A 27,633-nucleotide genomic window follows, 5' to 3' on the forward strand; every position below is an offset into this window, starting at 1 on the left:
CACAGCTGTTCTAGTTAATCTAAAGCAAACCTTCCTCCCTTGGCAGGGAATAAGGCCCCCTGCTAACACTCTTATGCTGCCCTCTGGCCATGCTGAATCACAAAACAGTATTATATGGAAGATAATTTGTGCCTTTAAGGCATAGTCCATATTAAGTATCATGGGGATTTGCACTGCCCCTCCTCCTCCTGACTGTACTTGGTATGTCTCATATGCCAGGGATCATAAAGAGGGATCTTGGAAACCAGCTAGACGAAATCTGGCTATGGGATAGTGTATAGGCACACAGATACCGTAATGAATACACAGCTATATATTACAAAGCTGCCTTTAAAAAAAATAAATGAAAATAAATACGTTCCACCTGTGTAATCATATCACTTAGTCTAGCCACTCGGTGATAGTGTAAACTATAACATTGTAATCCATTCTTCTGTCTGTGCCCTCACCAAATAAACCATACGAAAACTGTACAAACTGATGAATATTTTGGAGGCTGGGCGTTGATGGGGAGACAATGAAAAAGAGTAGTATGAGATTCTTTGTTAACTGCTGAGGAAACTTGTACCTTGCCTATCTATCAAGTCACTATTTCAACAGGAGAAAGAGATTATGGAGTGAAACTGCAGATTTATGCATTTTGACTACATACCTACTTTTGCAGGAAATATCCAAAGTAAATGTGGGGTGTGGTTTGCTTAATGCTCAATAAATTTTTACATATGAGATTACGTACTCCATGGTTCCTAAAACAGTTTGTTCTCTCTGTTTATTACTTTTGTTTGTTAGGAGATAGAATGGAGAGAAGCATGGAGCTTGTTTTCAGAACTAATGAGTGAATAGATCTTGTAGTGAAGATGAAATGCATTGCAGAGCTAGCACAATTGGAGGTTACCTAGCAATCTTCTTACCCCTTCACAGCTTGTTCAGTTGAGGATGTTGCTTCTGAGGAGCAGATATAAGGAGTTCAGGAAAATGAGAGGATTTGACTGGAGTGATTGTAAGATTGGGGTTAGGCATGGGGAACACTAGCTTGTCCTGAAAAATTCATTTTAATGTCTGGGAAACAGACTTAAAATTATCGTTTTTATAATAATTAGTAGATAAGCATACAGAATCAGAACCAAGTGTACTGCGTCCAAAACATGCTTGTACTATGAAAAAATCATTTGAACAATGTATTACAATGTAGCCTAACAGCATAAGTGGCTGCATTTCTGATGGGTTGATTTTGCCCCTGACATTAGGAATTCTATTGTAGAACTGTTTAATTTGTTGTGAGTCTGCTAGTTTTTAATGCAGATTTAAGGAACTGTGTTGTATTGCATCAGCCTTAATTCTGCTGTAAGTCAGTGCTCATGCACAATTCATCTTTTCAACGTCTTTTCAATGTTGCTTAACCATACACAATTTAAGAGGTGCGGCCTTTGGCATAAACATAGGTATTATATAGGAGGAATGTCTACTGAATAATCTTTCCAGATTTGCCTCTGTGGCAAGTATGTTTCCTATTGGTATTCGGTTACTGCACAGATAGACGCCATAGAATAAATTAGGCGTAATATAACTACTAGAGAAAAAAGACTTTTTCTTGAAATTAAGTGGGTCATTTTTTTTATTTACAGAAGTAGTGGGGGAATGAGTCACCTATTATATATAAACACACATAATCCAATCTTTCAGGCATTGAAGACAGTGGACATTTTGTTTGTGCAACTGTTCCAGAATTGAGCCTTTAAATTGGTAGCTTTATCAGACACGCTGATTATTTTTTTGCCATTTTTGATGGATTTTTAACAGAACTATGTTGATTTTAGTAGCAGTTAAAAATGTTAATAAAACTTATTTCAGATCCAAGACCACATTTTAACCAGATATTATTCAATCCATAAAACAAATACATATTTTCTGACATATTTTGTCATATGCATTGCTATATTTAGGAAAATTTATAATATTTTTTAAAATCCATTTTATTTACTAAATAAGCCAGAAATTGTCCCCCACAAACAGTCAAGTTATTTAAAAATAAAGAAGAAAAGTCAAAATTACTGAAAGCTGATTTTTTTTTAATTAGAAACCGGGATAGTGATGTCTTAGGAAGAGAGTATTGGGGATAATGGTTGGAATTCTTTTATACTGTCCTAAAGGGAGATTAACCAAGATGTGATGCTTGTAATGGTTTTTAAAAGTAAGTTGAGGAGACCTTGTGCAAGTTCCTCTGTTTGGAGAGAAGGGGAACCCTGACAGGTTCCTTGAATTTCAGTTGCTGTTAAATGTCCTTGCTTCTGGTAACTTGCTTTATTAGAAGGAGTCAGAATAACTTTGTAGTGGGAAGAGATATAAAGCTACAAATATAATGTGTAAGAAATGTTAAATCACTTTTATTTTTCTCATAAATTAATTAAGTTAAAATTCCCTTTTTGAGAAAGGAAAAAAAAATCAAGTTTGAATGGGAAGTTCTGATGGTAGTAGTGGCAGTGGTGAGGTATATGTGCAATTGCAGTAATTTTATCACAGCGTTTTGTTTTGCCTGGGGCCATACAAACACAATTGAATTAAAACTATGATACCTAAAACTTAATATCCTTGTTAAAATGCCATAACATGGAACAATTGATATGAATGAAAGTACAGAACAATAAATACCAAATAAAACAAAAAATGCACACAGTGTCTAACACACTTTTTAATTAAAACTTCTTCCAAGCATACAAATAGAAATAACTCTATCTACACAATATATTTATTAAACTATTGAGTATGAAATAGTAATTGGCACCACATGCTATTTATACTGGAAACAACGAGTCATGGTAGTATCTTAACACAATTACCTCAGCAGACATTTCCTAGAATCTTTAGTTTTTCATGCACGTAATGTGTGGCATTCCTTTACTATTGTAAGAGAAAAACCTCATTTAGGGGCATGAGTAGAGGACTGTAAAACAATGGCGTTGTAATCCTGGTTTGTCCACTGCCACTTGCAGAAAGGGAGTATACTTACGTATATCAGAGGACTGTTTAAAATGCAAAAAATTTGAGTCACTAAAAATGGAGAAGAGGCAGAAGTGTTCACCAAATATTTCTGTGCTGTATTTGAGGAAAAACAGATGATATAGTCTCATCATATGATTATGATAACTCTTTCCAATCCATTGGTATCTCTAGAGGATGTTAGAAGCTACCAATATTAGATATTTTTAAATCAGCATGTTGACATAGCTATTATTCAGGAGTTTTAAAAGAGCTGTCTGAGGAGCTCACTGGACTGCTAATGTTGATTTTCAATAAGTTTTGGCACACTGGGGAAGTTCCAGAAGACTGGAAGAAAGCTTATGTTGTGTCAATTTTTTAAAATGGTAAATAAGATGACCCAGGAAATGATAGGCCTGTCAGCCTGACATCCCAGGCAAGATAATGGAGTGACTGATATGGGATTAGATTAATAAAGAATTAGAGGAGGATAACATAATTAATGCAAATCAATACGGGCTTATGGAAATAGATCCCATCTAACTAACTTGGTATCTTCTTTGATGAGATTTAAAGGTTTGATTGATAAAAGTAATAGTGTTAATGTAATACAGTTAGACTTCTGTTTGACCTGGTACTGCATTTTGATTTAAAAACTAGACCTATATAAAATTAACATAGCACACATTAAATAGATTAAAAAATGGCTAACCGATTGTTCTCAAAATGTAATTGTAAATGAGGAATAGTCAGCAAGTGGATCTGTTTCCAGCGAGGTCCCTCAGATATCAGTTCTTGGCCCTATACTATTTAAGATCTTTATTGATAACCTGGAAGATAATACAAAATCATCACTGATAAAGTTTGGAGATGATACAAAAATTGGGAGAGTGGTAAATAACAAAGAGGACAGGTCACTGATTCACAGCGATTTAGATTGCTTTGTAAAGAGGTTGCAGATAATAAATATGCACTTTAATATGGCTAAATGCAAATGTGTAGAGCTTGGAACAAAGTAGAATGTGGGCCAGACTTACAGGAGTGCGGGGATTCTGTTCTAGGAAGGAGTGATGCTGAAAAAGATTTGGCGGTTGTGGTGAATAATCACTTGAACATGAGCGCCTTGTGTGATGTTGTGGCCAAAAGAGCTAATGCAATGCTGGGATATGTAAACAAGGTAATCTTGAGTAGAAGCAGAGAGATTAGTTTACCGCTTTCTCTGGCACTGCTGCAACTGCTGCTAGAATACTGCATCCAGTTCTGGTGTCCACAATTCAAGAAGGATGTTGTCAAACTGAAGAAGGACAAGGTGGGTGAAATAATCTTTTATGGCCCAACTTTTGTTAGTAAGAGAGAGAGACAAGCTTTTGAGCTACACAGAGCTCTTATATTTTGGGACCGACGCTGCCACAACACTGCCTACAAATTAGAGACAGTTCAGAGAAGAGCAACGGGAACTATTAGAACGTTAAAAAAATTTGCCATATAATGATAGACTCAAGGAGCTAAATCTGTTAAACTTATCAAAGATTAAAGGGTGATTTGATTACATTCTGTAAGTGTCTACATAGGGAACAAATAGTTAAAAATGGGTTAGTCAATCTAGCAGAGAAAGGTGTAACATATTTTAATGGCTGGAAACTGAAACTAGATAAATTCAGACTGGAAATGAGGCATACATTTTTGACAGCGTGGGTAGTTAACCACTGGAACAATTTCCAAGTTTCATGGTGGATTATTCATCACTGACAATTTGTAAATCAAGATTCAATGCTGTTTCTCTAAAAGATATGCTGTTAAAATTATTTTGGGGGCCGTTCTGTTGGCCTGTGCTGTACAGGATGTCAGACTAGATGATCACAACTGGTTTTTCTGGTCTTGGAATTAAATAAACCTATGACAAAATATTTTTTTTAACGTACTTTGAAGATGAAGAGTTTTGTTTGTATGTTTAGTAGTATTTATATACAATAGTGACTAGGTAAGATTCTGTAAAAGCAGCAAAGAATCCTGTGGCACCTTATAGATTAACACACATTTTGGAGCATGAGCTTTCATGGGTGAATACCCACTTCGTCGGATGCAATTAGTGAGAATCCAGGGCAGGTATATAATATCAAACAAGCTAAGAGATAATGAGGTTAGTTCATACAGTGGAGGATGAGGTCCTGTCTAGCAGTTGAGGTGTGAAAAACCAAGGGACGGAGAAACTGTTCTATAATGGCAAGCCATCCCAGTCTTTGTTTAATCCTGAGTGATGGTAGTCAAATGCAGATGAACTGTAGCTCAGCATTCTTCTTTGAAGTCTACCTTCCTAAGTTTTATTTGCAGCAGGATGGTCAGCTTAACGATCTGCTATAAGTGTGGACAGGGAGTTGAACGTGCTCTCCACGGTTTTCGTATATTGCCATTCCTGAATCTGATTTGTGTCCAATGATCCTTTTTCCATACGAGACTGTCCAGTTGCGATGTACAATAGCAGAGGGTTTGCGGCAGATGAGGCGTAATTACATTGTGGACCGGCTGAAAACCAGTGGATGGTGTGGCTGATCTGGTTAGGGTCCAGTGTGGGTGTGACTGGTGGTAGATAGTGGGCAGAGTTGGCATCGAGGTTTGTTGCATGGATGGTTCCTGAGTAGAGTACTAGGTACGGTGTGCAGATTGCTGGTGAGAATACGTTTCAGTTGGCGGTTGTCTTGGGCAAAGGATTGGCCTGCCACCAAGACCTGTGAACGTTTGGGATCAATTGTCCAAGATGGGTTGTAGATCCCTGAGACTGCGGTTGGAGGGGTTTTAGCTGGGGGCTGTATGTGATGGCCAGTGGAGTCCTGTTGGTTTCTTTCTTGGGTTTGTCTTGTAGTAGGAGGCTTCTGGGTACACGTCTGGCTCTGTTGATCTGTTTCCTAATTTCCTCGTGCGGGCATTGTAGTTTTGAGAATGCTTGGTGGAGGTTTTGTAGGTGTTGGTCTCTGTCTGAGATTCTATTTTTTTATCAAACAAAGGAACCATTTTAAAGGGATTTGTTACTTCTGTTTCTTCTGTTGATTGTTAATTATTAAAAACAAGCAAAAAAAACCTTTCATGCTTGGATGAATTTTTTCTGTGTGCAGATGATTTTGTAAAGTGAAAAAATCTACTGAGACATTTTTCGAAAGGACAGAGAATAGATTTATGGTTCCAGAACATTTTGTGCATTTCTACAAAAATATTTTTCAACAAATGGATTTTGCCAATGTTTAGTGTATACATGAGGTTCTCAAACTATGGGGCATGCCTCCCTTGGGAGACTAGGGAATGTGTTGAGGGACTCATGAGCTGTGTGCTTTTTTTTTTTTTTTTTTTAAGAGCTCTAGCTGTCCACTCCGGTGGCTGGGGCTCATGCAGAAGGGCCGGGTACATCCAGGAGGCAAGGATAAATGGGTGCTAAGTCTGCTGTGAAAAGTGTTATTGACAAATATCACTTTTCACATTGCCACCTTTATTTCTATGCTGCTGCGGTGCAGCACTGCCTTCAGAGCTTGGTGGTGGTATATGTAGTTGTGTGTGGGAAAAGGGGGTGTAACAGACACAAAGAAGGGGGATCTGATCAAATAAATTTGAGAACCACTGGTCTAGACAGTCGCCTTTAGATATTTTCATAAAATAATTTAAGTTATTTGAGAATCTGAGGTTCATTAAGTAGTTTTGCATGTGTGGGTTCTACTGCATCTGGAATTGTAACATTATTTAAAATGAATGGAGCTGACATATTGGTTTGTTAGTTCTGGTGATTTTATAGTACTCCATTCTATTGCTTCCTGAGTCAAGATGAATAATATGAAAATATGTGGCTAATTTAAGTAGATTTTTTGTATTAAATCTTTGAGCTAAAAGAAAGTCAGTTTATTTTGAAATCACTGGAAAATTTCTGATTTATTTAGGCTTACTCTAGGTTTGATAGAAAAGCTCCATTTAAACTTGCATTGTACTTCTAATACATCTGATTTGAATCACAATTCACTTGAAAAGTTTAATTGAAGTGAACAGAAATTTTGTATCCTGTTCAGATTGTCAACAGAAGAATAATTTATTCAAAATCTAAACGAATACTAAAATAACCATTTATTTAGAGCTCAAACCATTAAGAAATATGGGGATTCCTTTTTAAGGATCAGAATCTTATCAGTGGAGCATCTCTCCTAACCTTTTTTTTTTTTGGTAATACTGTGACTGGATATTAAGCCAATGTTCAACTGAGAGTTTCAGTAATTGTGTTTGAAACAAAATCTTAAAGTTATTTTGTGCAGTTGTTAGTGTTAGTTTAAAGCATCTTGTACTCCAGGCCAGCATGGATAATGACTTTAACTACCAGCAACAGGAGCAGTAAGATTTGGAGTGTGGAAAAATTTAAATATAGAGAAGCTAATCATTGTCATGAACATGAGCTGAAGGAGATTGTTTCAGACATAGGAGTTGGTGTGGAAGAAAGCGTGAGAATTGTAGTGAGAGGAGCAAACCAGTGGGGCAGTTAGTTACCATAAGTGGAGTGGAGAGGAGTTTGCGGGAACATCATAAGTAGGGAGGGGGCAGAGTTAGGCAGAAGCATGGACAGAAAGCTTTTACTTGATGCAGTTGAGGAGAGGAAGGCAGGGTTTATGTTGTCAGATCAGGTAAAGTGGATATCTTAGGGCATGGCTACACTTGCAGATGTAGAACCAGCCTTTCTGGAGCGCATTAGGGAAAGCACTGCAGTCTGTCCACACTGACAGCTTCAAGTGCACTGGCATGGCCACGTTTACAGCACTTGCAGTGGCATTGGGAGCGGTGCATTATGGGCAGCTATTCCAGCATGCAAGTGACTGCAAGATTCTTTTCAAGTGGGGTGGTGGTGGGGTGGAGTGTGACAAGGTGTGTGTTGTGTGTATGTGGGGGGAGAGAGAGTGGGTTTTTGGAGGGCTAAGAGCATGGCAGCATGCTGTCTTGTAAGTTCAGACAGCAGCAGACCTCTCCCTGCCACCACCTCTCTCTCTCTCTCTCTCTCTCTCTGACACACACAGCATTCCACTCTAACGGTTGCTTTGTCTTGGAGCAGATAAGCAGCCCGCTGTCAGAAACAGAGCTTTCAAAGGGCATATCCGCATTCCTATGGTGATTCAAAACCATGACAAGAGTGGCCACTTGACTTAAGGGGATTATGGGACGTTTCTGGAGGCTGATCAGAACTCAGTACTGCAACACCTTGTCCACGCTGACGCCTGGGTGTTGTCGCCAAGGTGCAGCAAACGTTATTCCTCTCACCAAGGTTGGAATACCAGGATCCCTCTAGCTGTGGAGTCAGAGCGCTGTATGTGCCTTGCCAGTGTGAACGAGGAGTGAGCTAAGGCGCCTGGGTCTGCTTTAATGTGCACTAACTCACAAATGTAGCCAAACCCTTAGTGGCTAGGTTTTGTCTGGCTAGAAGGGGGGCAGTGTAGATGTCAGGGAGCCTTTACTGGGTGAGGTTACATCTAATCAAAATTTGAGATATCGAGGGGCTTGACTAGAATTTTGCCTTGAATATCAGAGGAAATATTGGACTGCAGAATATTAAACAGGAAGAAGCAACAGAATTTGGACAAGATGTCTGGGTTCAGAGAAAAGAAGGTTTAAAGATGATCCCCTATAGAGTGGAGAGTGGCGCATGGGGCTGCTTCCATCTTGAGACCTAAACACAACTTACGTTGGAGGATAAGCCGCCTCCTGGGAGCCATAACTATTCTACCAAAGGGAGCTGGAGGGTGAAGCACCTAGCCCAGAGCCTTCATAGACCCTTCTGAAATATTTCTGGAACTTGACATTTCGGTGATTTATTCCTGGACATCTGCAATGACCAAGCAAACAGACTTTCAGGCACTATGTGAGTCAGGAATTGTTCTCCATTGGACTTGCTTTGCCTAAGAGACTTTGCCAGCTAACTGTCTGTAAGGCAGCTTTGTTGGGTGATGGTGGTTGTGAATAGCAGGGCCAGGAAATTGGAGCAGATAGGAAGAGAGAATAGATTAATCAGAATATGAGACATAATGGAAATACCTCCTTGGAGATAACTCACTGACGTCAATGGGGTTTGACCTGGCTGGAAAATTGCAACATAACTTTAAAATCCCTCATCCTGTACAACATGAAGAAAGCAAAGTGTTGTGTATACTATACAGCTGTTAGTGTTTTCTAAGGACAATACTGTTTGTCTAATTATATTGCACCTGTCACTTGGTGTTTGTACATATACTGAGTTATGTATGCCAATTTTATATTTGTGTTCCATGTTTAAGATGTTTTCCTAATTACTTGGGTTTTTTACAAGTTACATTAAGCACTGACAGAAACCAACATTTAAATATTTGTCCTGAAAAAGAAAGTTGCTTTTTTAATGTATCTTGAGCTATACAAATATATGTGAGCTGCTTTTTATTTCTTTGCAACTACTGTGCGCGTCCATCAGATCAAATCAATTCGCTACGCCCAATATTTTGTTGTCATGGTATTTATCCAAAAGAGATTCTGGGATGTATCATGTTAAAACTAATGACATGCTGGTTGTAAATATCATTATAAAATGCATGTGTTAATGTTATATGTGAAGTTATCAGTTCCTCCTTTTACTACAACATGTTTAAAACCAGTCAGCCTAGCCTAGGTACAGGTGGTAAACGGGTCTGTCTTGGACAGTGGATTGTGGGTTCCCCCCAGTTTACAGATTAGCAATAAACAAAGCCTCCAAGCTAAGCCAGCTAGGAGTTATCCTGATCCTGAACTTAAGACACAGAAAATTATCATGACTCCTGCAACACGGAGACACCCAGGAGACTGAATCCCCAGCAGGCCTTCCTGACTTGTAAGACCAGAACAAATCCTCTGGGGATATAAGGAACAGAGACACTCCATTTTTACCTTTCACCTTAGGAGACAAAGGAACCAAACAATTTGGTGGTTGTGATGGATCCTGGCCAGTAAAAGTTGAAAAGGAGACCTTGAATGAGAGAACAAAGTCTGCATCTTGGTAGATTGTTTTAGTCTTAAAATGCATATTTTGTTGTTGTTGTTGTTACCATTCCTATATCCCTTTTACTTGGTATCACTTCATCCATGTTCTTTTGTTAATAAACTTGATTTACTTTCTTTATAAATCATCATTGTAAAGCATCAATATAAGTTCAGTAAAGTGCGTGTGTGTGTGTGTCTAGAAAACTAACAGGTTGGAGTGTTTACTGTCTTTTAGAGGCAGCAAACTTAACACTTTCCCTATAAGGGTCCAGTGAGAGGTACTGGTCTATGAAAGCCATTTGTCTTGTTTTATATTGGACAGTCCTTTTTTGGTTTTGATTTGTCCTCCATCTGGTACTGGGACATAGTTTTGTCCACTATCAGACAGCAGATGCCATTTTGAACGGTCTGGTGCTCCGCTCCCACTGGCATGATCTGCGTGCATGGTCAGGCTAGTGGAGGCGGGGGGCAGAGTACTCTTCAAAATGGCGTCCCCTTTGCGGAGTGACCCCTCACTCACAGCATGTACGAGGTCATGCAGGTGGGGGCATGTCCACTCCACTCCCAGAACTGCAAGAATGTCTGGTATTCTGGGAACTTGAGTGGCCACCATAGACTAGTCCCTGCAATAGGACAAGTTTGGGGCTGGAAAGGTTATAAGGTCAGACTGGAAGAAGTAACCAGCTTGGGTAAAGCTGGATGAGGCTTGAGGGCTTGCTGGCAGGATGTTGGGGTCAGAGCTCTGGACCCACCTGCACAGTCACAAGGCTCCCAGGGAAACCCAAGCTAGATGGTGATCAAACTCCTTATTGGTCTGGGTAAACGGCCAAACTTCCCACTTGGTCATAAACTTGGATTAGTTTTACAGGATTTAATGTACAAATTGACAAATTTGATATAGGACAAAACTATCTTTTATTGCTTATACATACTAGTTGTTATGATGGGGAAAAACAGGTTTATTATCAACCACAAGCCGGGATTTCAATTGCAGTCCCTCTTTCATTCATCCGTTTTGCTATTAGTTATAGGAGATACATTGCTTTTCAAGCCTGTCACACCAATAAATCATCCCAGATTATATGCATTTGTTCAGTATGAAAGTATAGCATGAATTTTAAAGGAAATCTTCTATTTTCTTTTCAATCAGATGAGCAATGTGAAGAGACTACAAACACGGCTCAGTGCTATTCTCTTTAAGCTTCAGTTTGAGGAACAGGTGAACAACATCAAACCTGACATCATGGCTGTCAGTGCTGCCTGTGAAGAGATAAAGAAGAGCAAAAGCTTTCGCAAGTTGCTGGAGCTAGTGTTGCTAATAGGAAACTACATGAATGCAGGTTCTCGGAATGCACAGACCTTTGGATTTAACCTCAGCTCTCTATGTAAAGTGAGTTTAAAATATTATACATGCTCAGTTCTTAAAATGCATTCACTTTTTCTTGTCATTATGACACTACTTAAATCCCTTGTTTGAATCCTCCCTTCCCAATAATTAGATTTTTTTTTAAATGTTTGTTCTTTTATACCTTTCAGTTCATATAGTCCATCTCTAGGAGTACTTGATAGTGTGAGTTAAACATAACTAATCTATTTTACATCAGATATAAGATAGAATTACGTCTGTTAAGATTGATTTGCACTTTAAGAAGTTTGTTTCTATTTTTGTCATAGAGTAAAACAGACTGAATAAAATTACATATTGTATGGGTCATATTACTGTAATTATATTAACATTATAATGTCTAAAGTGTGAATATTTTTGAAGTTTACTGTATTCTGAGATATTTTACTTATAATTATGAAACATTTTATTTTTGCATATGTTTTCAATATGAAACTTCTTTATGGAAGTTGTTCTTTGGTTATTTAGCCAGTTTTTCATCACTTGTCCATTATTACTTATTTATACAATTTTCCCCACCGCTCCCTACGCTCCCATTCCCCCAAAAAACAACAATCCTGCAAGGTAGTTTAAAGGACAAATATGTTCCCTACCCTCAAAACGTTTATAGTGCAGATTAGTTTCTATCACAATTACTTACTTTCTAAACCTGATTACTCCCAGGGTAATTCATTCTGTTCATAATCCCTGTATGATGTCACTGCAAAGTCTAAGAAAGAGGCTGCAAAACACTTTATACCCTTCATGGAGGAAAAAAAAACTATTTTTATGATAAAAAAAAATGGTTTGTTATATCTTCCTTACCTTTCTAAGCTTCAGTCTGGTATTTAACATGATGCGTCTCAAAAATGTGATGGTTTCTTCCCATAGGTGAGATAACTTGGCTCTTCAGTATTACTCCTGCTGCTTGTGATGCCGAATCAGCCCTCTTAAAGGCACTCCTCCTTTGATAGTAGGCTCTGTTACTCGGAGGATACATTTGGGCCTTTGTCTCTCTCTCTCGCTCTGCTTCCAGTGTTTCTTCCATTTTTTCTTTCATCACTGTTCTCTTCTCTTGCATGCTTTTTAAATCACCCATTGTTAATCTATCTTAAGGCCTTGTCTACACTGGAATATTATTTTTTGTTGTTTTAAAATACATACTAATTGACAAGTTGTTAAATGTGGAGTGTAGATAAGCATGTTAGCCTAGTGTCATCTAGTCATAGTTAACCCCAATGTGTTAGCAATGTTAAACATGGTACCTCTACCCTAAGACTTAAATCATGTTTAACGTTGTGTTGGTTACCACAGTGTAATTTTCCATTGTATACAAGGCCTAAGGCAATGGCTCTCTCAAACTTTTTTACTCGTCACCCCTTTCACATAGCAAACCTCTGAGTGTGGACCCCCCCCTCTTTAAAAATTATATATTTAACACCGTTATAAATGCTGGAAGCAAAAGCGGGGTTTGAGGTGGAGGTTGACAGCTCGTGAACCCCATGTAATAAGCTCGTGACCCCCCTGAGAAGTCTGAACCCCCAGTTTGAGAACCCCTGGCTTAAGGCATTAGTGTCCATTTCATTGAATTACTGTTCCTCCTCCGATTCTTTGTTGTTTTTTGCATTACTGATGTTTAACAGTTCCTAACATCTCTTTGTGTCTAATCCTGGCAGTGTTGTTCATATTTTATGTGAATATAACTTACTATTGATCTCCAAAGTTCACCATCTGTTGTGGGATGAATTAGTTGATGTTTGAGTGCTGATTTCCCAGAAATTAGTCTGCAGCCTGAAATGAACCCTCGTTTAAACTATCCCAAAATTACAGTGCAACTCCATCCACATTATAGCTTAATTACCAATTTCCCTGTAGCTTAGTTTGTGTAAGGACTTTCATTATAACCCACGAGTCTCATGTGAACTCTTTCATCTACCTGTTTATTTTACTGAAGAGGAAACTGCTCAGATGATTCTAGAGCCCAGAAGAAGGTGGAAGATCTTGAGACTGATGGAGCTTTGCTGAAGAGAATCTGCACTTCATGATTGAGATCTCCAGAGGCCTATATGTCCAGACAAGCAGGAGACTCGATAGTGGAGAAAAAGTTAGGAGAATGTTCTACCCAGGAAGTGAGATACAAGTGCTTTCCCATGGATCCTAATATATTATAAACAACATTAAAAAGTTTATAGTTGATGGGAAGCTCCTTATTCCTGAGGTATTATATATCCCAAATACAGAATCCCTAAGGATTATTTGGAATATTGTGGTACAGTGCGCAGGACAGAACCTGCAGTCACCCTAGAGTTTGAAAAGAACTCTGCTTCTTAGTAGTATTTAAGGAAGCCAATGAGAGAAACCTGGAGTTGCCTGTCAAAAATAGTCATGCACTCCTCCTTGCCAACTACATCATAGTCAGGTCTGCCTTTTCTGATTATTCTAAGATCTTAAGGATTTGAGTGTTAAACACAATAGAGAATCCACATGATGACAGGTATTTTTTGTAAAATGCAGTCTGAGACTACCTTTTCCTGTCATCCTCACTGGTGACCAACACTAAAGGCAGAAAGGCATATGGTTTAGGTGGGCTTAGGAATATGATGTGTCAGCCAAGCAGAAACTAACTGCCATATCCTTCTAAAGCTAGAATTTTTCTGGGGGCCTCTGGGTGAAGTATTCTATACATCAGAATCCCATAAATCTTGATGTCTTTAAACTGTTCCTCCTAGTTGTAACAGTTTAATTGCTAACATGCACAGACAGTTTTTATTTTTCTTTTAATCTGAATAAAAAACCCAAACTGGAGAAGAAAAATAAAACAAAAAAACCTTTGTATAGTCCTAAAAACATTTATATTGATTTTATATAAAGTTTTCTAAACCAGGCATGTCTCAGGTTTTTTTAATATTAAATCATGTGAGGCATTCATCTACAATAAGTAAAATAAACTTTCCATACAAAAAATTTAGTCTGATACTCAGTTTTGGTTTTGGAAAACCTTTCATATATCTATGCTGAGTTTGGTAATTGTTTAAAACCTAAGTTGTTGCTGCTGCTATCTTAAACAGTCATGTTTCCACAATCATAGCTCTATCCAGCTGTTGTAATTCTACTATATAGGGAGAGTATATATGATACAGAAAAACTTCAGTTCTGGGATGCTTTTAGCAACCAAAATCTTACGAATTGCTGCAGTATGAGATTAATGCTTTATTACATTTTGAAAACGGAGACTGCAAAAGGTTTTAGAGCTTATTTACCCTTTCACATAACACAAGAACCATGGGTTACCCAATGAAATTAATAGGCAGGAAGTTTAAAACAAAAGAATGTACTTGTTGTTCTCCAAACTCCAGTGCCTGCCAGAGTTGCTCTGCCTATTAATGAAGCATTGTTAGAAACAACCAAGGTATTTTGGCAGACCAAGCCTCCTGACACCAACTGCTAAAACAACTGAGCAATGTTTCCAAGTTCCCTCCCATGGATACGTACAATTCTTGTCCCACCCAACATCTGGCTCTCTGATCTTTACTCCAGCTAATTAAGAGTGATGGCAGGGTTGCTTCAAGGCTTCACCAAAGGAAAAGGTGCCCAACAAGTTGGATTTGTATGATAGGAAAATGTATTCACAGTATGAATACATCATTTGGGATTCCATATCTAAATTTTCTGATAAGCTCCTTGATGACTCAAGAGCAATTCAAAGCCTTGGTTCTCGGGAGGTCATCTTGTAGTGAGGATGTCCCTCCAAGCTGCTTTGATTTCGTAGACTCAGAGATGGCAGCAGCAGACACTTATGGAGGTCATTGTGGCCCTTGTCTTCTGGAATTCCTGCAGAAGTGCATCAAATCAAGGATTTGCCAGTTGAGGGATCTAATCTCTTTCCAGATAATAATGATGAGATCTTGCGTTCCCTTAAAGACTTTCAGGTTACACTTTACTCACTCATGTTTTTATATGCTGAACCAAGGAGGAAAGGTAGCAGGCTATAACAGCAGCAGAGACAGTTGTACTATCCACTAAGGCAGCCTCATGCCTCTAAGAGACAGCACAAGCCTCCTGCTGCTGCTTCTGCTTTGTACCTCACATTTCAGCAACACTCGCCTCAGTCTAAGCAGCCTATATGTCTGCTTCCCCAAGAGTGGCAGACCAGTTGTGCTCGATCTTCCTTGCCCCTCTCTCTCTCTCTCTCTCTCTCTCTGACCTACCCCAACTTTTGGGGACAGATTGTCCCATTTCTTCAGTTCTAGAAGACCATAAACAGACGAGTGAGTCCCAAGCACTGTGGGACTGTATTTTAAGATACAGTTCCAGTCTATGCTCTATCCTCATGCACCTTTCCCCTATCCCTTTTCAGGGACTCATCTCACAAAGTATGCATGCATGCAAGAGGTGCAAACTCTTCTGTGTCTCATAGTTATAGAGGATGTTCTCAAAACTGGGGAGGACATTTTTATTCTCAATACTTGCTCCATATCCAAGAGAAAAGGGGGTCTGAAGCTAATTCTAGACCAGTGGAAACTAAAAACCTTCATCAAGATCATTTTTTGCAGTGTTTCTGTGCCTTCTAGTCCTCCCTTAGATCCCAATGACTGGTATGCTGCTCTTGGTTTACAGGGTGCCTGCTTTCATGTAGTGATCCATCCCACTCACAGAATATTTCAGTTTCACGTAGTAGACCTCTGCTACCAATACACTTTTCCCTCCTATGGTCAGTCATCTGTCTGAAGAGTATTTACAAAGTACATGACAGAAGTGGTGGCTCACCGCAGAAGAATCAGCAAGCAGGTATTCCCCTGTTTACATGACTAGTTGATCCTCAGCAACTCCAGTCAGCAAGTAGAACATAGCATCCAGCACATCTCCACTCACTATTTGCTCAACAAGACCTGATAATTAACAAGACAAACTGATTCTATCCCCTGTTCAAAGAATCAAGTTCACTGGGGTGATCCTCAGGTTCACTGGGGGATCCTCTTTTTCCTATGCAATAGTCTGCAATCTCACCCAAAGACAACATGAGATCTTGTGTGTGGTTGGGACACATGGCATTCTACATGTAGGTGACTTAGCATGCTGGACTTCACCAGAGATATATGGTTGAAGTATGTGTACCATCCAATCAAAACCCCTCTGGACTTGCTGATTCACATACTTTCCAAGGGTCTGTCCTCATTAGGGAGTATTATTCTTTCATCCTCTCCAGTCAAAAACTTCCACTATGGATGTATCTGCCTCAGGGTGTGATTTGTATATATATCAGTTTTTTGGATTCAAGCATTATGAACTGAAGAGAAATCATCTCTGAAGATAAACATTCCAGAGCAGGGGTCGGCAACCTTTCAGAAGTGGTGTGCCGAGTCTTCATCTGTTCACTCTAATTTAAGGTTTCTGGTGCCAGTAATAAATGTTAACATTCTTAGAAGGTCTCTTTCTATAAGTCTATGATATGTAACTAAACTATTGTTGTATGTAAAGTAAATAAGGTTTTTAAAATGTTCAAGAAGCTTCATTTAAAATTAAATTAAAACGCAGAGCTCTCTGGACCAGTGGCCGGGACCAGTAGCCAGCGTGCGTGCCACTGAAAATCAGCTCATGTGCCGCCTTCGACACCCGTGCCATAGGTTGCCTACCCCTGTTCTAGAGCTTCAAGCCATATACTGGGTGCATCAAGGCTTCATAACTCACATCAGGAGTCAGGTGATCTAAATCCTGCTGGGCAACCCTGAATAAACAAGATCCAACCTAAAGTATCAGGAAGCAATCAAGTTTTGGAATTTTTGCATCAAAAATGGAATCCTGCTTATGGCCTCTCATCTCACAGGGTTGCAGAAATTCTCTCAAATCATCTTAGCAGAAGGTTCCTGGAAGATCACAAATGGTGGTTGAACAAAAACATTGTTAGGTTTATATTCCAGTCATGAAGGGATGCCAGCGTAACCCTTTTTCCAGAAGGCAGAACAGAACAGAAAATGCCATCAGTTTTGTTCCAGAGCAAGTCACAGTCCTGGTTTCCCTCACAGACGCATCCCTGTTACCCTGTGGGTCAAATCTGATATATGCATTTCCACTCATTCCAAAAGTGATTGTGATGTGAAACAAGACTATGGTTTTAGTAAAGGGAAATCATGTCTCACCAATCTACTAGAATTCTTTGAAGGGGTCAACAAGCATGTGGACCAAGAGGATCCAGTGGATATAGTGTACTTAGATTTTCAGAAAGCTTTTGACAAGGTCCCTCACCAAAGGCTCTTACACAAAGTAAGCTGCCATGGGATAAGAGGGAAGGCTCTCTCATGGATTGGTAACTGGTTAAAATATAGAAAACAAAGGGTAGGTATAAACGGTCAGTTTTCAGAAGGGAGAGAGGTAAATAGTGGTGTCCCTCAGGGGTCTGTTCTGGGACCAGTCCTATTCAATGTATTAATAAATGATCTGGGAAAAGAGGTAAACAGTGAGGTGGCAAAATTTGCAGATGATACAAAATTACTAAAGAGTTAAGACCCAGGCAGACTGCGAAGAGCTACAAAAGGATCTCTCAAAACTGGGTGACTGGGCAACAAAATGGCACATGAAATTTAATGTTGGTAAATGCAAAGTAATGCACATTGGAAAACATAATTCCAACTATAAATATAAAATAACGGGGTCTAAATTAGCTGTTGTCACCCAAGAAAGAGATCTTCGAGTCATTGTGGCTCATTCTCTGAAAACATCCAGTCAATATGCAGCGGCAGTCAAAAAAATTGAACAGAATACTGGGAATCATTAAGAAAGGGGTAGATAATAAGACAGAAAATATCATGTTGCCTCTGTATAAATCCATGATATGCTCACATCTTGAATACTGTGTACAGATGTGGTCTCTCCATATCAAAAAAGATGTAATGGAATTGGAAAAGTTTCAGAAAAGGACAACAAAAATTATTAGGGTAATGGAATGGGTTTCATATGAGTAGAGATTAATAAGACTGGGACTTTTCAGCTTGGAAAAGAGGCGGATAAGGGGAGATATGATTGAGGTCTATAAAATCATGACTGGTTTAGAGAAAGTATATAAGGATGTGTTTACTACTTCTCATATCACAAGAAGTAGGGGTCACCAAATGAAATTAATGGGCAGCAGGTTAAAACAAATAAAAGGAAATATTTCTTCACACAATGCACAGTCAACCTCTGGAACTCCTTGTCAGAGCATGTTGTGAAGGCCAAGACCATAACAGAGTTCAAAAAAGAACTAGATAAATTAATGGAGGATAGATCCATCAATGGCTATTAGCCAGGATGGGCAGGAATGGTGTCCCTAACCTCTGTTTGCCAAAATCTGAGAATGAGCAATGAGATGGATCACTTGATGATTACCTGTTCTGTTCAGTCCCTCTGGGGCACCTGGCAGTGGCCACTGTTGGGAGACAGGATAATGGGCTTAGATGGACCTTTCGTCTGACCCAGTAGGGCCATTCTTATGTTCTTATGTAAATAGCCAATGTGAAACAGTATTTTTATATATAATTGTTCAAGATTGGAAATAAGTTTGTTATTGGAATCTCGTTCTTTTCATTTAAAAAAGAGCACAGACATCTTCGTAACTGCATACCATTCTTGTGCTTTAATATATTGCATCCCTTGCATTTCTGGAGTCATGTATATGCAGCTTAATTTTTTTGAGCTTCATGTTTCAAAATTTAGCATACTCCTTTACTTTTCATTGGAAAAAGACCAAATATTTAGTAGATAAGTGTGAAACTGGTCAGTATTTAGAATCTACTTTAAATTTTAACCAAAAATAAACCAAAATAAATCAACAAAAACAGCGAATCAATCATGTTACGTTTTGCTTACATAAGCTGCATTGGTTTAACAGCTTGGCTCTTATCTTCATAACATTCACAATTGTGAGAGTATGTTGAATAATTCGAAGCATTCTCGTTTCCAATATATATATTATTATTATTTTTTTTTTTTAACTTCTCTAGTTAAAGGACACAAAGTCAGCAGATCAGAAAACAACTTTGCTCCATTTTCTGGTTGAAATATGTGAAGAGAAGTATCCTGATGTCCTGAATTTTACTGAAGATTTGCAGCATTTAGACAAAGCTAGTAAAGGTTTGTATTATTAAATGAAAATTTTAATTTTTATGGCACTTTAATGTCTGTAACTAACAAGTTACATTTATTTTAATTTAAAGCTAACATGAAATGTCGCACTTAATAATCTGATGTATATACTATGTAGGTCAATCAGTTGAACTTCCAGATATAAGCCTGCTACCTCTAATAATAAAATAGAGCTCTAAGATAGTCCCCAAAACGGCTTCCAGATTATACTTTATAGATTTTTATTTTTTATTTTGTATGAACAGACCTCAAAGTACTTTAATCTTCTGATCTTTTTATCATAAGAACCAACTGCAGTTAAACAATACTTTTCCAAAATTAACACAGTAGTTCTGAAAAGTTTATCATGTAATCATTTTAATAAAAGCAAAAAAACATTAATCATAGAAATTTCCTCTTTTCTTTCCTTTCTATAAATTCTTCATGCAATAGAAGTACTGGAAACCAGGGAAGATAAATTCCACTTTACTGCCTCATTGTATAGCGTAGCATCTTGTACATCTCAATCTAAGCAGCAGAAGACTTTTACATATACTATCTCAGTTAAGAGTTCCTTCTATATATGAAGACATAGCATGACTACTTTAAACTTACTGGGCACAGAGTTAGAAATTGAGAGGCTTCTCAGCATTGTCATACTACTGTAGGAAGCACTATGAGTAAAATAGTGATTGGCTACGCAAACTGTCGCAGTTAATAATTTTTCTAGCTTACATAAATTTGGTGGGAACTATATTGCCTTGCACAGTGACACCTCTCATGGCTCATGTAGCTTTTCCTGCCACAATCCCTAGATTCACACTTTTTTTTTCCCCCCCCCCCTTGGTGACATAGTGGTCACTCACATCCAAACTACATTCATATATGTATTTGTGTATATTTATATGTGTATATATATGGAGCATCATTAATAAATGTATAAAGCATTTGTAAGACAAAACATATACAGTTACATCCACATTCATAAGTAGTGGTCGGTCGGTCTGTCTATTTCTGTTCTCATTCATTTTTAATTTTCAGTTTCAATTGGCATACATTACTACTACTTATGAATGTAGATGTATTTATATATGTTTTGTTTTACAAATGATTTATACATTTATTAATGATGCTACTTTTAGTATTGAGTCCCTAGTAGCTGGAGGAATTATTAATTTATCCATGCTTTACTTTTGTGAATAAATAGTGATGTTGCATGTTCTTAGGGAAACATCCATGCTTTCATCATAGGAAAACTGGAGTATATTGTGGTGATATTTGTGGTACATTGTGCAACTACCTGGAATAGTTATTTTTATTATATTTCATCAGACTTTATTATTGCCACATAAATAATTAATCTTGTGTGATAAAGACCATATTCGTCAAGCTTATGGACTGCATTTGCCTCTGTCTTATGAGAGGAGTTTAAATAGCCACAGCCACACTATTGTATTACAGTATTACTGAAAGAAAAGAGCAGAAGGAGCAGACTGAGCGTAATGGATTACTCTGTGCCTGTACGTATCCATATCAATCTGCAAACTCCATTCTGTTTTGTGAATACCATTTTGATTGCAGCCTGTGCAGCACCCTTCACTTTTGCAGCATAACCTCCATCCTGGGCTGGGACAAGAAATCCTTACACCTACCAGAAAGGATAACAATGGGAAAGCCATCAAGAGTCCTCAACCTGGATTGTCTGTCATTCAAATGGTTTCACTCTAGAACAATAGTCTGGCTGCAGTCCAGAGGAACTAGTTTTCCCAGTTTGGAATCCAAGATGGATTGGATGGTGTTCATACATTCATTTTGGGGAACTAATGGGTTGTTTTGAGTAATTAAAGTACTTTTTTATCTCCATAGGGGGGTCTCATGTTAAATTCCAGTGGTGCTATTGTGCTATCTCTTAGTGTTCAGAGTACATGTACAGTTTCTGGGAGAGAAAGTGTCCAAAGTTTTCCAATAAGGGTGTCTATAATTAAGGTTCTAAAATTTTATTTGGGCCCCCAAATATAAATTACATGATTTTTCAAAAGTGCTAAGCACCTGCACATCTTAACGAAGTCAGTGGGGACTTTTAGCACCTTTGAAAATTGGGCCATTTTTATTTAAGTGCCTAAATATGGTTTTAGGAGCCTCAGTAGTAAATACTAGGTTGGAAAGCTTTCACAAGTGAGTTTGAACTACATTGTCACCAATATGCTACGCAGTTGTATAATTTTTAAAATCAAATCCAGATGTTGGAGTCTGCTTATTCTTTCCAGTGCTGGTGGGCATAGGGATGGATGAGGACTGACCCTAGCCAAAATTAATCCACAAAAGAAGGAAGTGATGCTGTAAACTGGATGATGGTTGTGCCATGTGCAATGGGTGCTTGCCAAACTTTTGTCAATTAAGTCCACAGCATGGGAGTCCTCCTTAATTCATCACTGTGTGACTCACCTCTTCAGTGTAGCATATCTCTATTAGGATATTTTGATAATGCTCCATACTTTGTGATGGGTAGCTGTTTGTTTCTGGGTGTAATTCAACTTGTTGATTATGATTTTTAGTGCTTATGGCCTCTCAGGCTGGTTAAAACCTTCTGTTTTTTAATTATTTCACATCTTTTTTGTATTGTGTTGCAAAGACTGATGTTTTGTTTGTTTGTTTTTTAAAAAAACAGCCCCTGAATGGTGTAGGAGTGTTGATTTACAATTAATTTGACTGGCAGAGTCATCTGATGGTGTTGTTCAGATGGTACTTAGTTACATGGTGACAGACTGAGTTTTGTGTGTCAGAAATACAAATTATAAGAGTGAGATTATACTGTATATGCTGGTTTCCCAGATTTTCAATCTGAATCTGTGTCTCAGCAGCCAGTTCATTGTTCTTCCTCCAGTTGCACCCAAGCACTACCTAGTAATTTTACATGGTTGGTGACTATTTCTCCAAGCCAATCAAATTCCTTTGCTAGTTGCTTTGCCCGCTGCATCAGTGTTGTGCTTTCATTCTCTCTTAGTCAGTTTTATTCCATTGCCATCTCTTAAAGGAGCAGTTCTCAAATGTGATGGCACCACAACCCCTTTCTGACAACAAAAATTACTTCATGACCCCAGGAGGAGGGGACTGAAGCCTGAGCCTTGCCGCTCCAGGTGGGGGTGGGAAGATATTCAAAGACCAAGCTCCACCACTCCTGGCAGGAGGGCTTAAGCCTAAGGGCTTCATCTCTAGGCAGGGGGTCTGTAACCTGAGCCCTGCCACACAGGGCTGGAGCCTTCGGGCTTCAGCCCCGGGCCCCAAAAAGTCTAAGTCAACCCTGGCAACCTCATTAAAATAGGGTCGTAACTACCCTTGAGGTCGACCCACAGTCTGAGAAACACTGTCTTAAAAGAACAATCGTAGGTTTGTTCATTCTCTCTCTCTCTCTTCTACGCCCCCCAAGGTAATATCAGTGTTTAGTTTTTTAAGTACATACCAGATCATTGTGGAGTTTATAAGTATCATTCATCAAGCTATTAACCTGGGGCATGTGACTTACAAGCAGAGGCTGAAGGACCTGTGCTTGTTTAGATTGCAGAAGAGAAGAGTGAGGAGGGATTTGATAGCAGCCTTCAACTACCTGAGGCAGGGTTCCAAAAAGGATGGAGCTAGGATGTTCTCAGTGGTGGCAGATGACAGAACAGGGAGTAACTGTCTCAAGTTGCAGTGGGGCTGGTTTAGGTTGGATATTAGGAAAATAATTTTCACTAGGAGGATGGTCAACCACTGGAATGCGTTACTAGGGAGGTGGTGGAATCTTCATCCTTAGAGGTTTTTAAGTCCTGGCTTGACCAAGTCCTGGCTGGGATGATTTAGTTGATGTTGGTCCTGCTTTGAGCAGGGAGTTGGGCTAGATGGCCTCGTGAGGTCTCTTCCAACCCTGATCTTCTATGAGTCTATGATTGCTCCATGTCAAGAAGATCTCATTCACCTTTTACAGAATTTGCAAGAACCTCTAAACTCTCCTTGACCACACTCTCTTGAAGAAAGAAGGAGAAAGGAGGCAAGTTCCATAATAGAGAGAGAGGAAATTTAAATAACAGATGAATTTGTTGTTCATCTGCCTAGAATGGGACACCAACCTTTTTTCTTATTTGGTACTAGTAAATAAGACTAAACCCCACTGTCCTAGAACTCCAGAGGTACTTTTTTCCACTGCTCCAAGAGGTAGAATTGGTGTTCTCAGCCAGTGATCTGCTAGGTCACTCCAATCCTCGACTCTGGGAGCCAGCCTTACCCTGCTCTGTTGTGAGAATCCTCACTCCCTGGGTTGTTCCCGCACAGCTTCTAGCATCTAAGCTGCTCCCAGCTATGTGAGTGAGCACTTCTGACCTTGTCAACTCAGCTCCCAATCATGTGTCCAGCTCAGACTGATGTGCTCATGCATACCAAAGCTCAGATTCTACCCCTCACCCTCCCAGGGACACAGCATTGCAGCACCTCGCAAACTAGATGCTGATGGGGGTGATGGCCACAGACCGAAACTGCTCCACAAAAGTTTAAAACATTCTAATTTGTAGTAGAAAGTACTCCACTGGACTGACTTATGCAGCAAAATAGAAGAGACTGTCTGGGATATGCAGAAGCACCTGTTATCATTAGGGACCCCAGTAACCGTTATTTTAGATTACTTGCTGCCCTGAAGCATTTGGGACTTTCCGTTCACTTCATGAGAGTCTACTTGGCAGTTGTTTTGGCTCATCATCGTTTCACAGAGGATCACACAGTCTTGCACCTCTCAGTTAAGCCTCTTCACCAGAGCACAAATGGCTTCCATAGCTTCCCTAAGAGGTGTTCCAATCTCAGAGATCTGTGGAGCAGTTCACATATATACCCTGCACAATTTGTTGATCAAGGGCTCCAGGTCTGACACCTGCTTTGACAGAGATGTCCTACAGTCATTGTTTCATTATTTTGAACACGCACCTTGTGGACATGAGCTCACTGCTTGTGGATAGTCACTTTCCCTACAGTAACTTGGATCCACAGTATAAAAATCTGAACAGAATAGAAGGATTAGGCACTCCTGAAGATAGGTTTCCTGAAACATGGGCCCTTCATAGATGTGGAAGTCTAGGACCTATGAGGAATTAGAAAACTTCTAGGTGGTTCCAAAAGTTTGGAACTCCTAATAGGTAAGATTGCTGATCAGGATTTAATGGAAGATCTGTGATTAAAACCTCTGCACTTCTTTTTGAAAATCTGAATAAGTGTACTTTGTGTAAATACAACTGGAGACACTCTGATGTTGGGTAAAGCATTCCCTTTCCTGGTTAGTACTATCCAAGAGATTTTGAGAAGTGGAAAGGCAATCTTTTGGATGATTCAGGATTTTAGATCTCTAATCTGAGGGACAATAACCTCTAGAGTTGCCAAAGTGCAAGAAATAAGTGATGCAGAGTAGAAGATAGAATTTTCACTCTGGTTATATTCCAAGCACACTCAACCCCACAGTCTAGGATTTGGAGATACCAGTTTCCAGGCAGTAAAATCATGATTCTCAATAACAATCTCAAGAGTATGGAGAAAAAGGGGAGAGAGAGCCTTTTCAAGGGCTTGAAGAGTCTGCCTGTGGAAGACTCCCACAAAAACTCAGTTGGGGAAGCAGAAGAGATCCCTGAGTAATGACCAGGAACAAGGTAGTTCTGTTCCAAATGTCCTCCTGCAGCTGATAGTAATAATATTTCATTTGGTAGATTACAGAGGGCATGGGAACACCCTTTGCTGGGACACTGCAGAGAGAAGAGCAGGTTAGTTTAATAATGTGCCACTCAAAGTATCATTGAGAGGACAGGATTTGAAGGGTCCATCCCCCAGCCACCTCAGAGGTCTGAACAGGGGTAGAAATGAGTGCTGAATTCCTATGCCCTAGGTCTTTTTATCTGGTATGAATGAGGTCTACCTTTTTCTGAAAGTACCAATGTATATTCAGGAGCTGACACTTGACAGTCATACAGAGACATCATGCATAGAAGATGGAAAGATCAATGTGTTATCAAAGAAGGTTGTTAATTATTTTCATTACAGTTCCAGTTTCTGTGAAGTCATTAAACTAACTTCCATTTTGATTTCTTTTCATTGTCAATATTAAAATTAGACAATACCTTAGAGCACAGAATCCAAGTGTGACAAAGCAGCTCTGGAAATCATAGAATCAAAAGATTGGAAGGGACCTCATGAGGTCATCTAGTCCAACCCCCTGCTAAAGGCAGGACCATTTTCCCTAAATAATCCCAGCCAGGGTGCGGTCTAGCCGGACTTTAAATAGCTCTAAAGATGGAGATTCTACCACCTCCCTAGGTAACCAATTCCAATACTTCACCACTCTGCTAGTCAGAAAGTTTTTTCTAATATCCAGCCTCGACTTCCGCAACTGCAACTTCAAACCATTGCTCCTTGTTCTGTCCTCCGTCACCACTGAGAACAGCCTAGCTCCTTCCTCCTTGGAGCATCCCTTCAAGTAGTTGAAGGTTACTATCAAATCCCCCCTTAGTCTTCTCTTCTGCAGGCTTTGTTTGGTTTTTAATGGGCAGTCTGTAAACTCTCTTCTGTATTGTGCACATTGTCTAAGTGAAAGCTAATTTGCATCAGAGAGGCCTGTTAAGCTTGAAAAAAAATGAATGTGCATTCCCTATAAGAACAATATGCAGGAACGTGCCAGTGGCAGATGTTTCTCAGATAGCCTGTTTGGGTATCCTGCAAAAAATGATCTGAGAGTAGTGATCAGAATACTTCTTTTGCTTTGTGTAACAATAATCAGTCTATTGGCCATTGCTCTTATGTAGATCATGATGTAAAACTTGGGCAATGCAGGAGGGAGTTAAGCATTTTGTGGGAGGGGAGGAGAGAAAAAGCCCTATGATAGCAGTCTGCTATTCCTTCTTCCAAGAGATGCTCACTCTTCCTATGCAGTGTTGCTTGCCTGATTAGAAAGCCTGTAAAGAACATGGAGTCCTTGAGAAAAAAATAATTAGAAGTACTTGAGGCTGCTATGTATGTTACTATTCGGCTTTGTGTTTACGTGGTTAACTATGTCTTATGTAATATACAGTTGAAAGAACCTCCCCATTGTGTAAATCTCAATACACTTAATGGGCCTGGAGAGTCAAAGATGTTAACATTACCCTGCCACTGTGCAACACTAAATAGTTAAACAAGGTTTCTTGGGAGTTTCTAGTACAGAGACCTCAACCTGGTTAGTTCTATGGCAACAAGCACCATTCAACATCTTTTTAATTTTTATTAAAGAACAAATAGTTAAAGCATTTGAAATGTGAAGTACAAAGTAAGGATTTCATTTTATCAGTGTCACTGTGGGAAGAGAAAATGTTAGTTGAGATGGACTGGGGCTGTTTAAGTCCCATCCTGTTTCCTAGAAGACAAAACAAGACCGAAACACAGAAAACAGAAGGGCAAATGATAAGATACATACCGCATTCCTTCTATCCACCAAAGTAGTTATCTTATCAAAGAAGGAAATCAAGCTGGTTTGGCATGATACGTTTATGGTAAATCCATGCTGGCTGCTAGTGATTACCTCTTCTTCTTCTAGATATTTGCAAATTAAATGTTTTATACCAGGGGTTGGCAGCCTTTCAGAGGTGGGGTGCCGAGTCTTCATTTATTCACTCTGATTTAAGATTTTGCGTGCCAGTAATACATTTGAATGTTTTTAGAAGGTCTCTTTCTATAAGTCTATAATATAGAACTAAACTGTTGTTGTATATAAAGTAAATATGTTTTTTAAAATGTTTAAGAAACTTCATTTAAAGTTAAATTAAAATGCAGAGCCCCCGGCCTGGTGACCAGGACCTGGGGAGTGTGAGTGCCACTGAAAATCAACTTGCGTGCCGCCTTCGGCACATTTCCCATAGGTTGCCTACCCGTTCTATACATTTCTCTAGTAGCTTTCCAGGTATTGAAGTCAGACTGACAGGTCTGTAGTTCCCTGGCTTCTCCTTTTTAAAGATGGCCACTATGTTAGCCCTTTTCCAGTCTCCTGGGACCTCTCCTGTCATCTATGAGTTTGCAAATATTATTGCCAGGGGCTCTGAGATTTCTTCAGTTAATTCCTTCAGTACCCTCAGGTGAATAGCATCAGGACCTGCTGATTTGAATTCATTCAGACTGGTCGGGAAGATTTCTTACATGTT

General features: G+C 39.2%; 1 protein-coding gene across 1 annotated transcript in view; it reads left to right on the forward strand.

The window, feature by feature from the left end:
• DIAPH3 (diaphanous related formin 3) overlaps positions 1-27,633 on the forward strand; it is a 560,319-nt gene that overhangs the window by 332,989 nt on the left and 199,697 nt on the right. Inside the window, exons 21-22 of the mRNA XM_075061558.1 lie at positions 11,126-11,365; positions 19,336-19,465. Of these exons, the coding sequence (XP_074917659.1) occupies positions 11,126-11,365; positions 19,336-19,465 (370 nt within the window). The remainder of the gene's footprint in view (positions 1-11,125; positions 11,366-19,335; positions 19,466-27,633) is intronic.

Source organism: Chelonoidis abingdonii, chromosome 1 (genome assembly GCF_003597395.2).
Source record: "Chelonoidis abingdonii isolate Lonesome George chromosome 1, CheloAbing_2.0, whole genome shotgun sequence".
NCBI classification, from domain to species: Eukaryota; Metazoa; Chordata; order Testudines; family Testudinidae; genus Chelonoidis; species Chelonoidis abingdonii.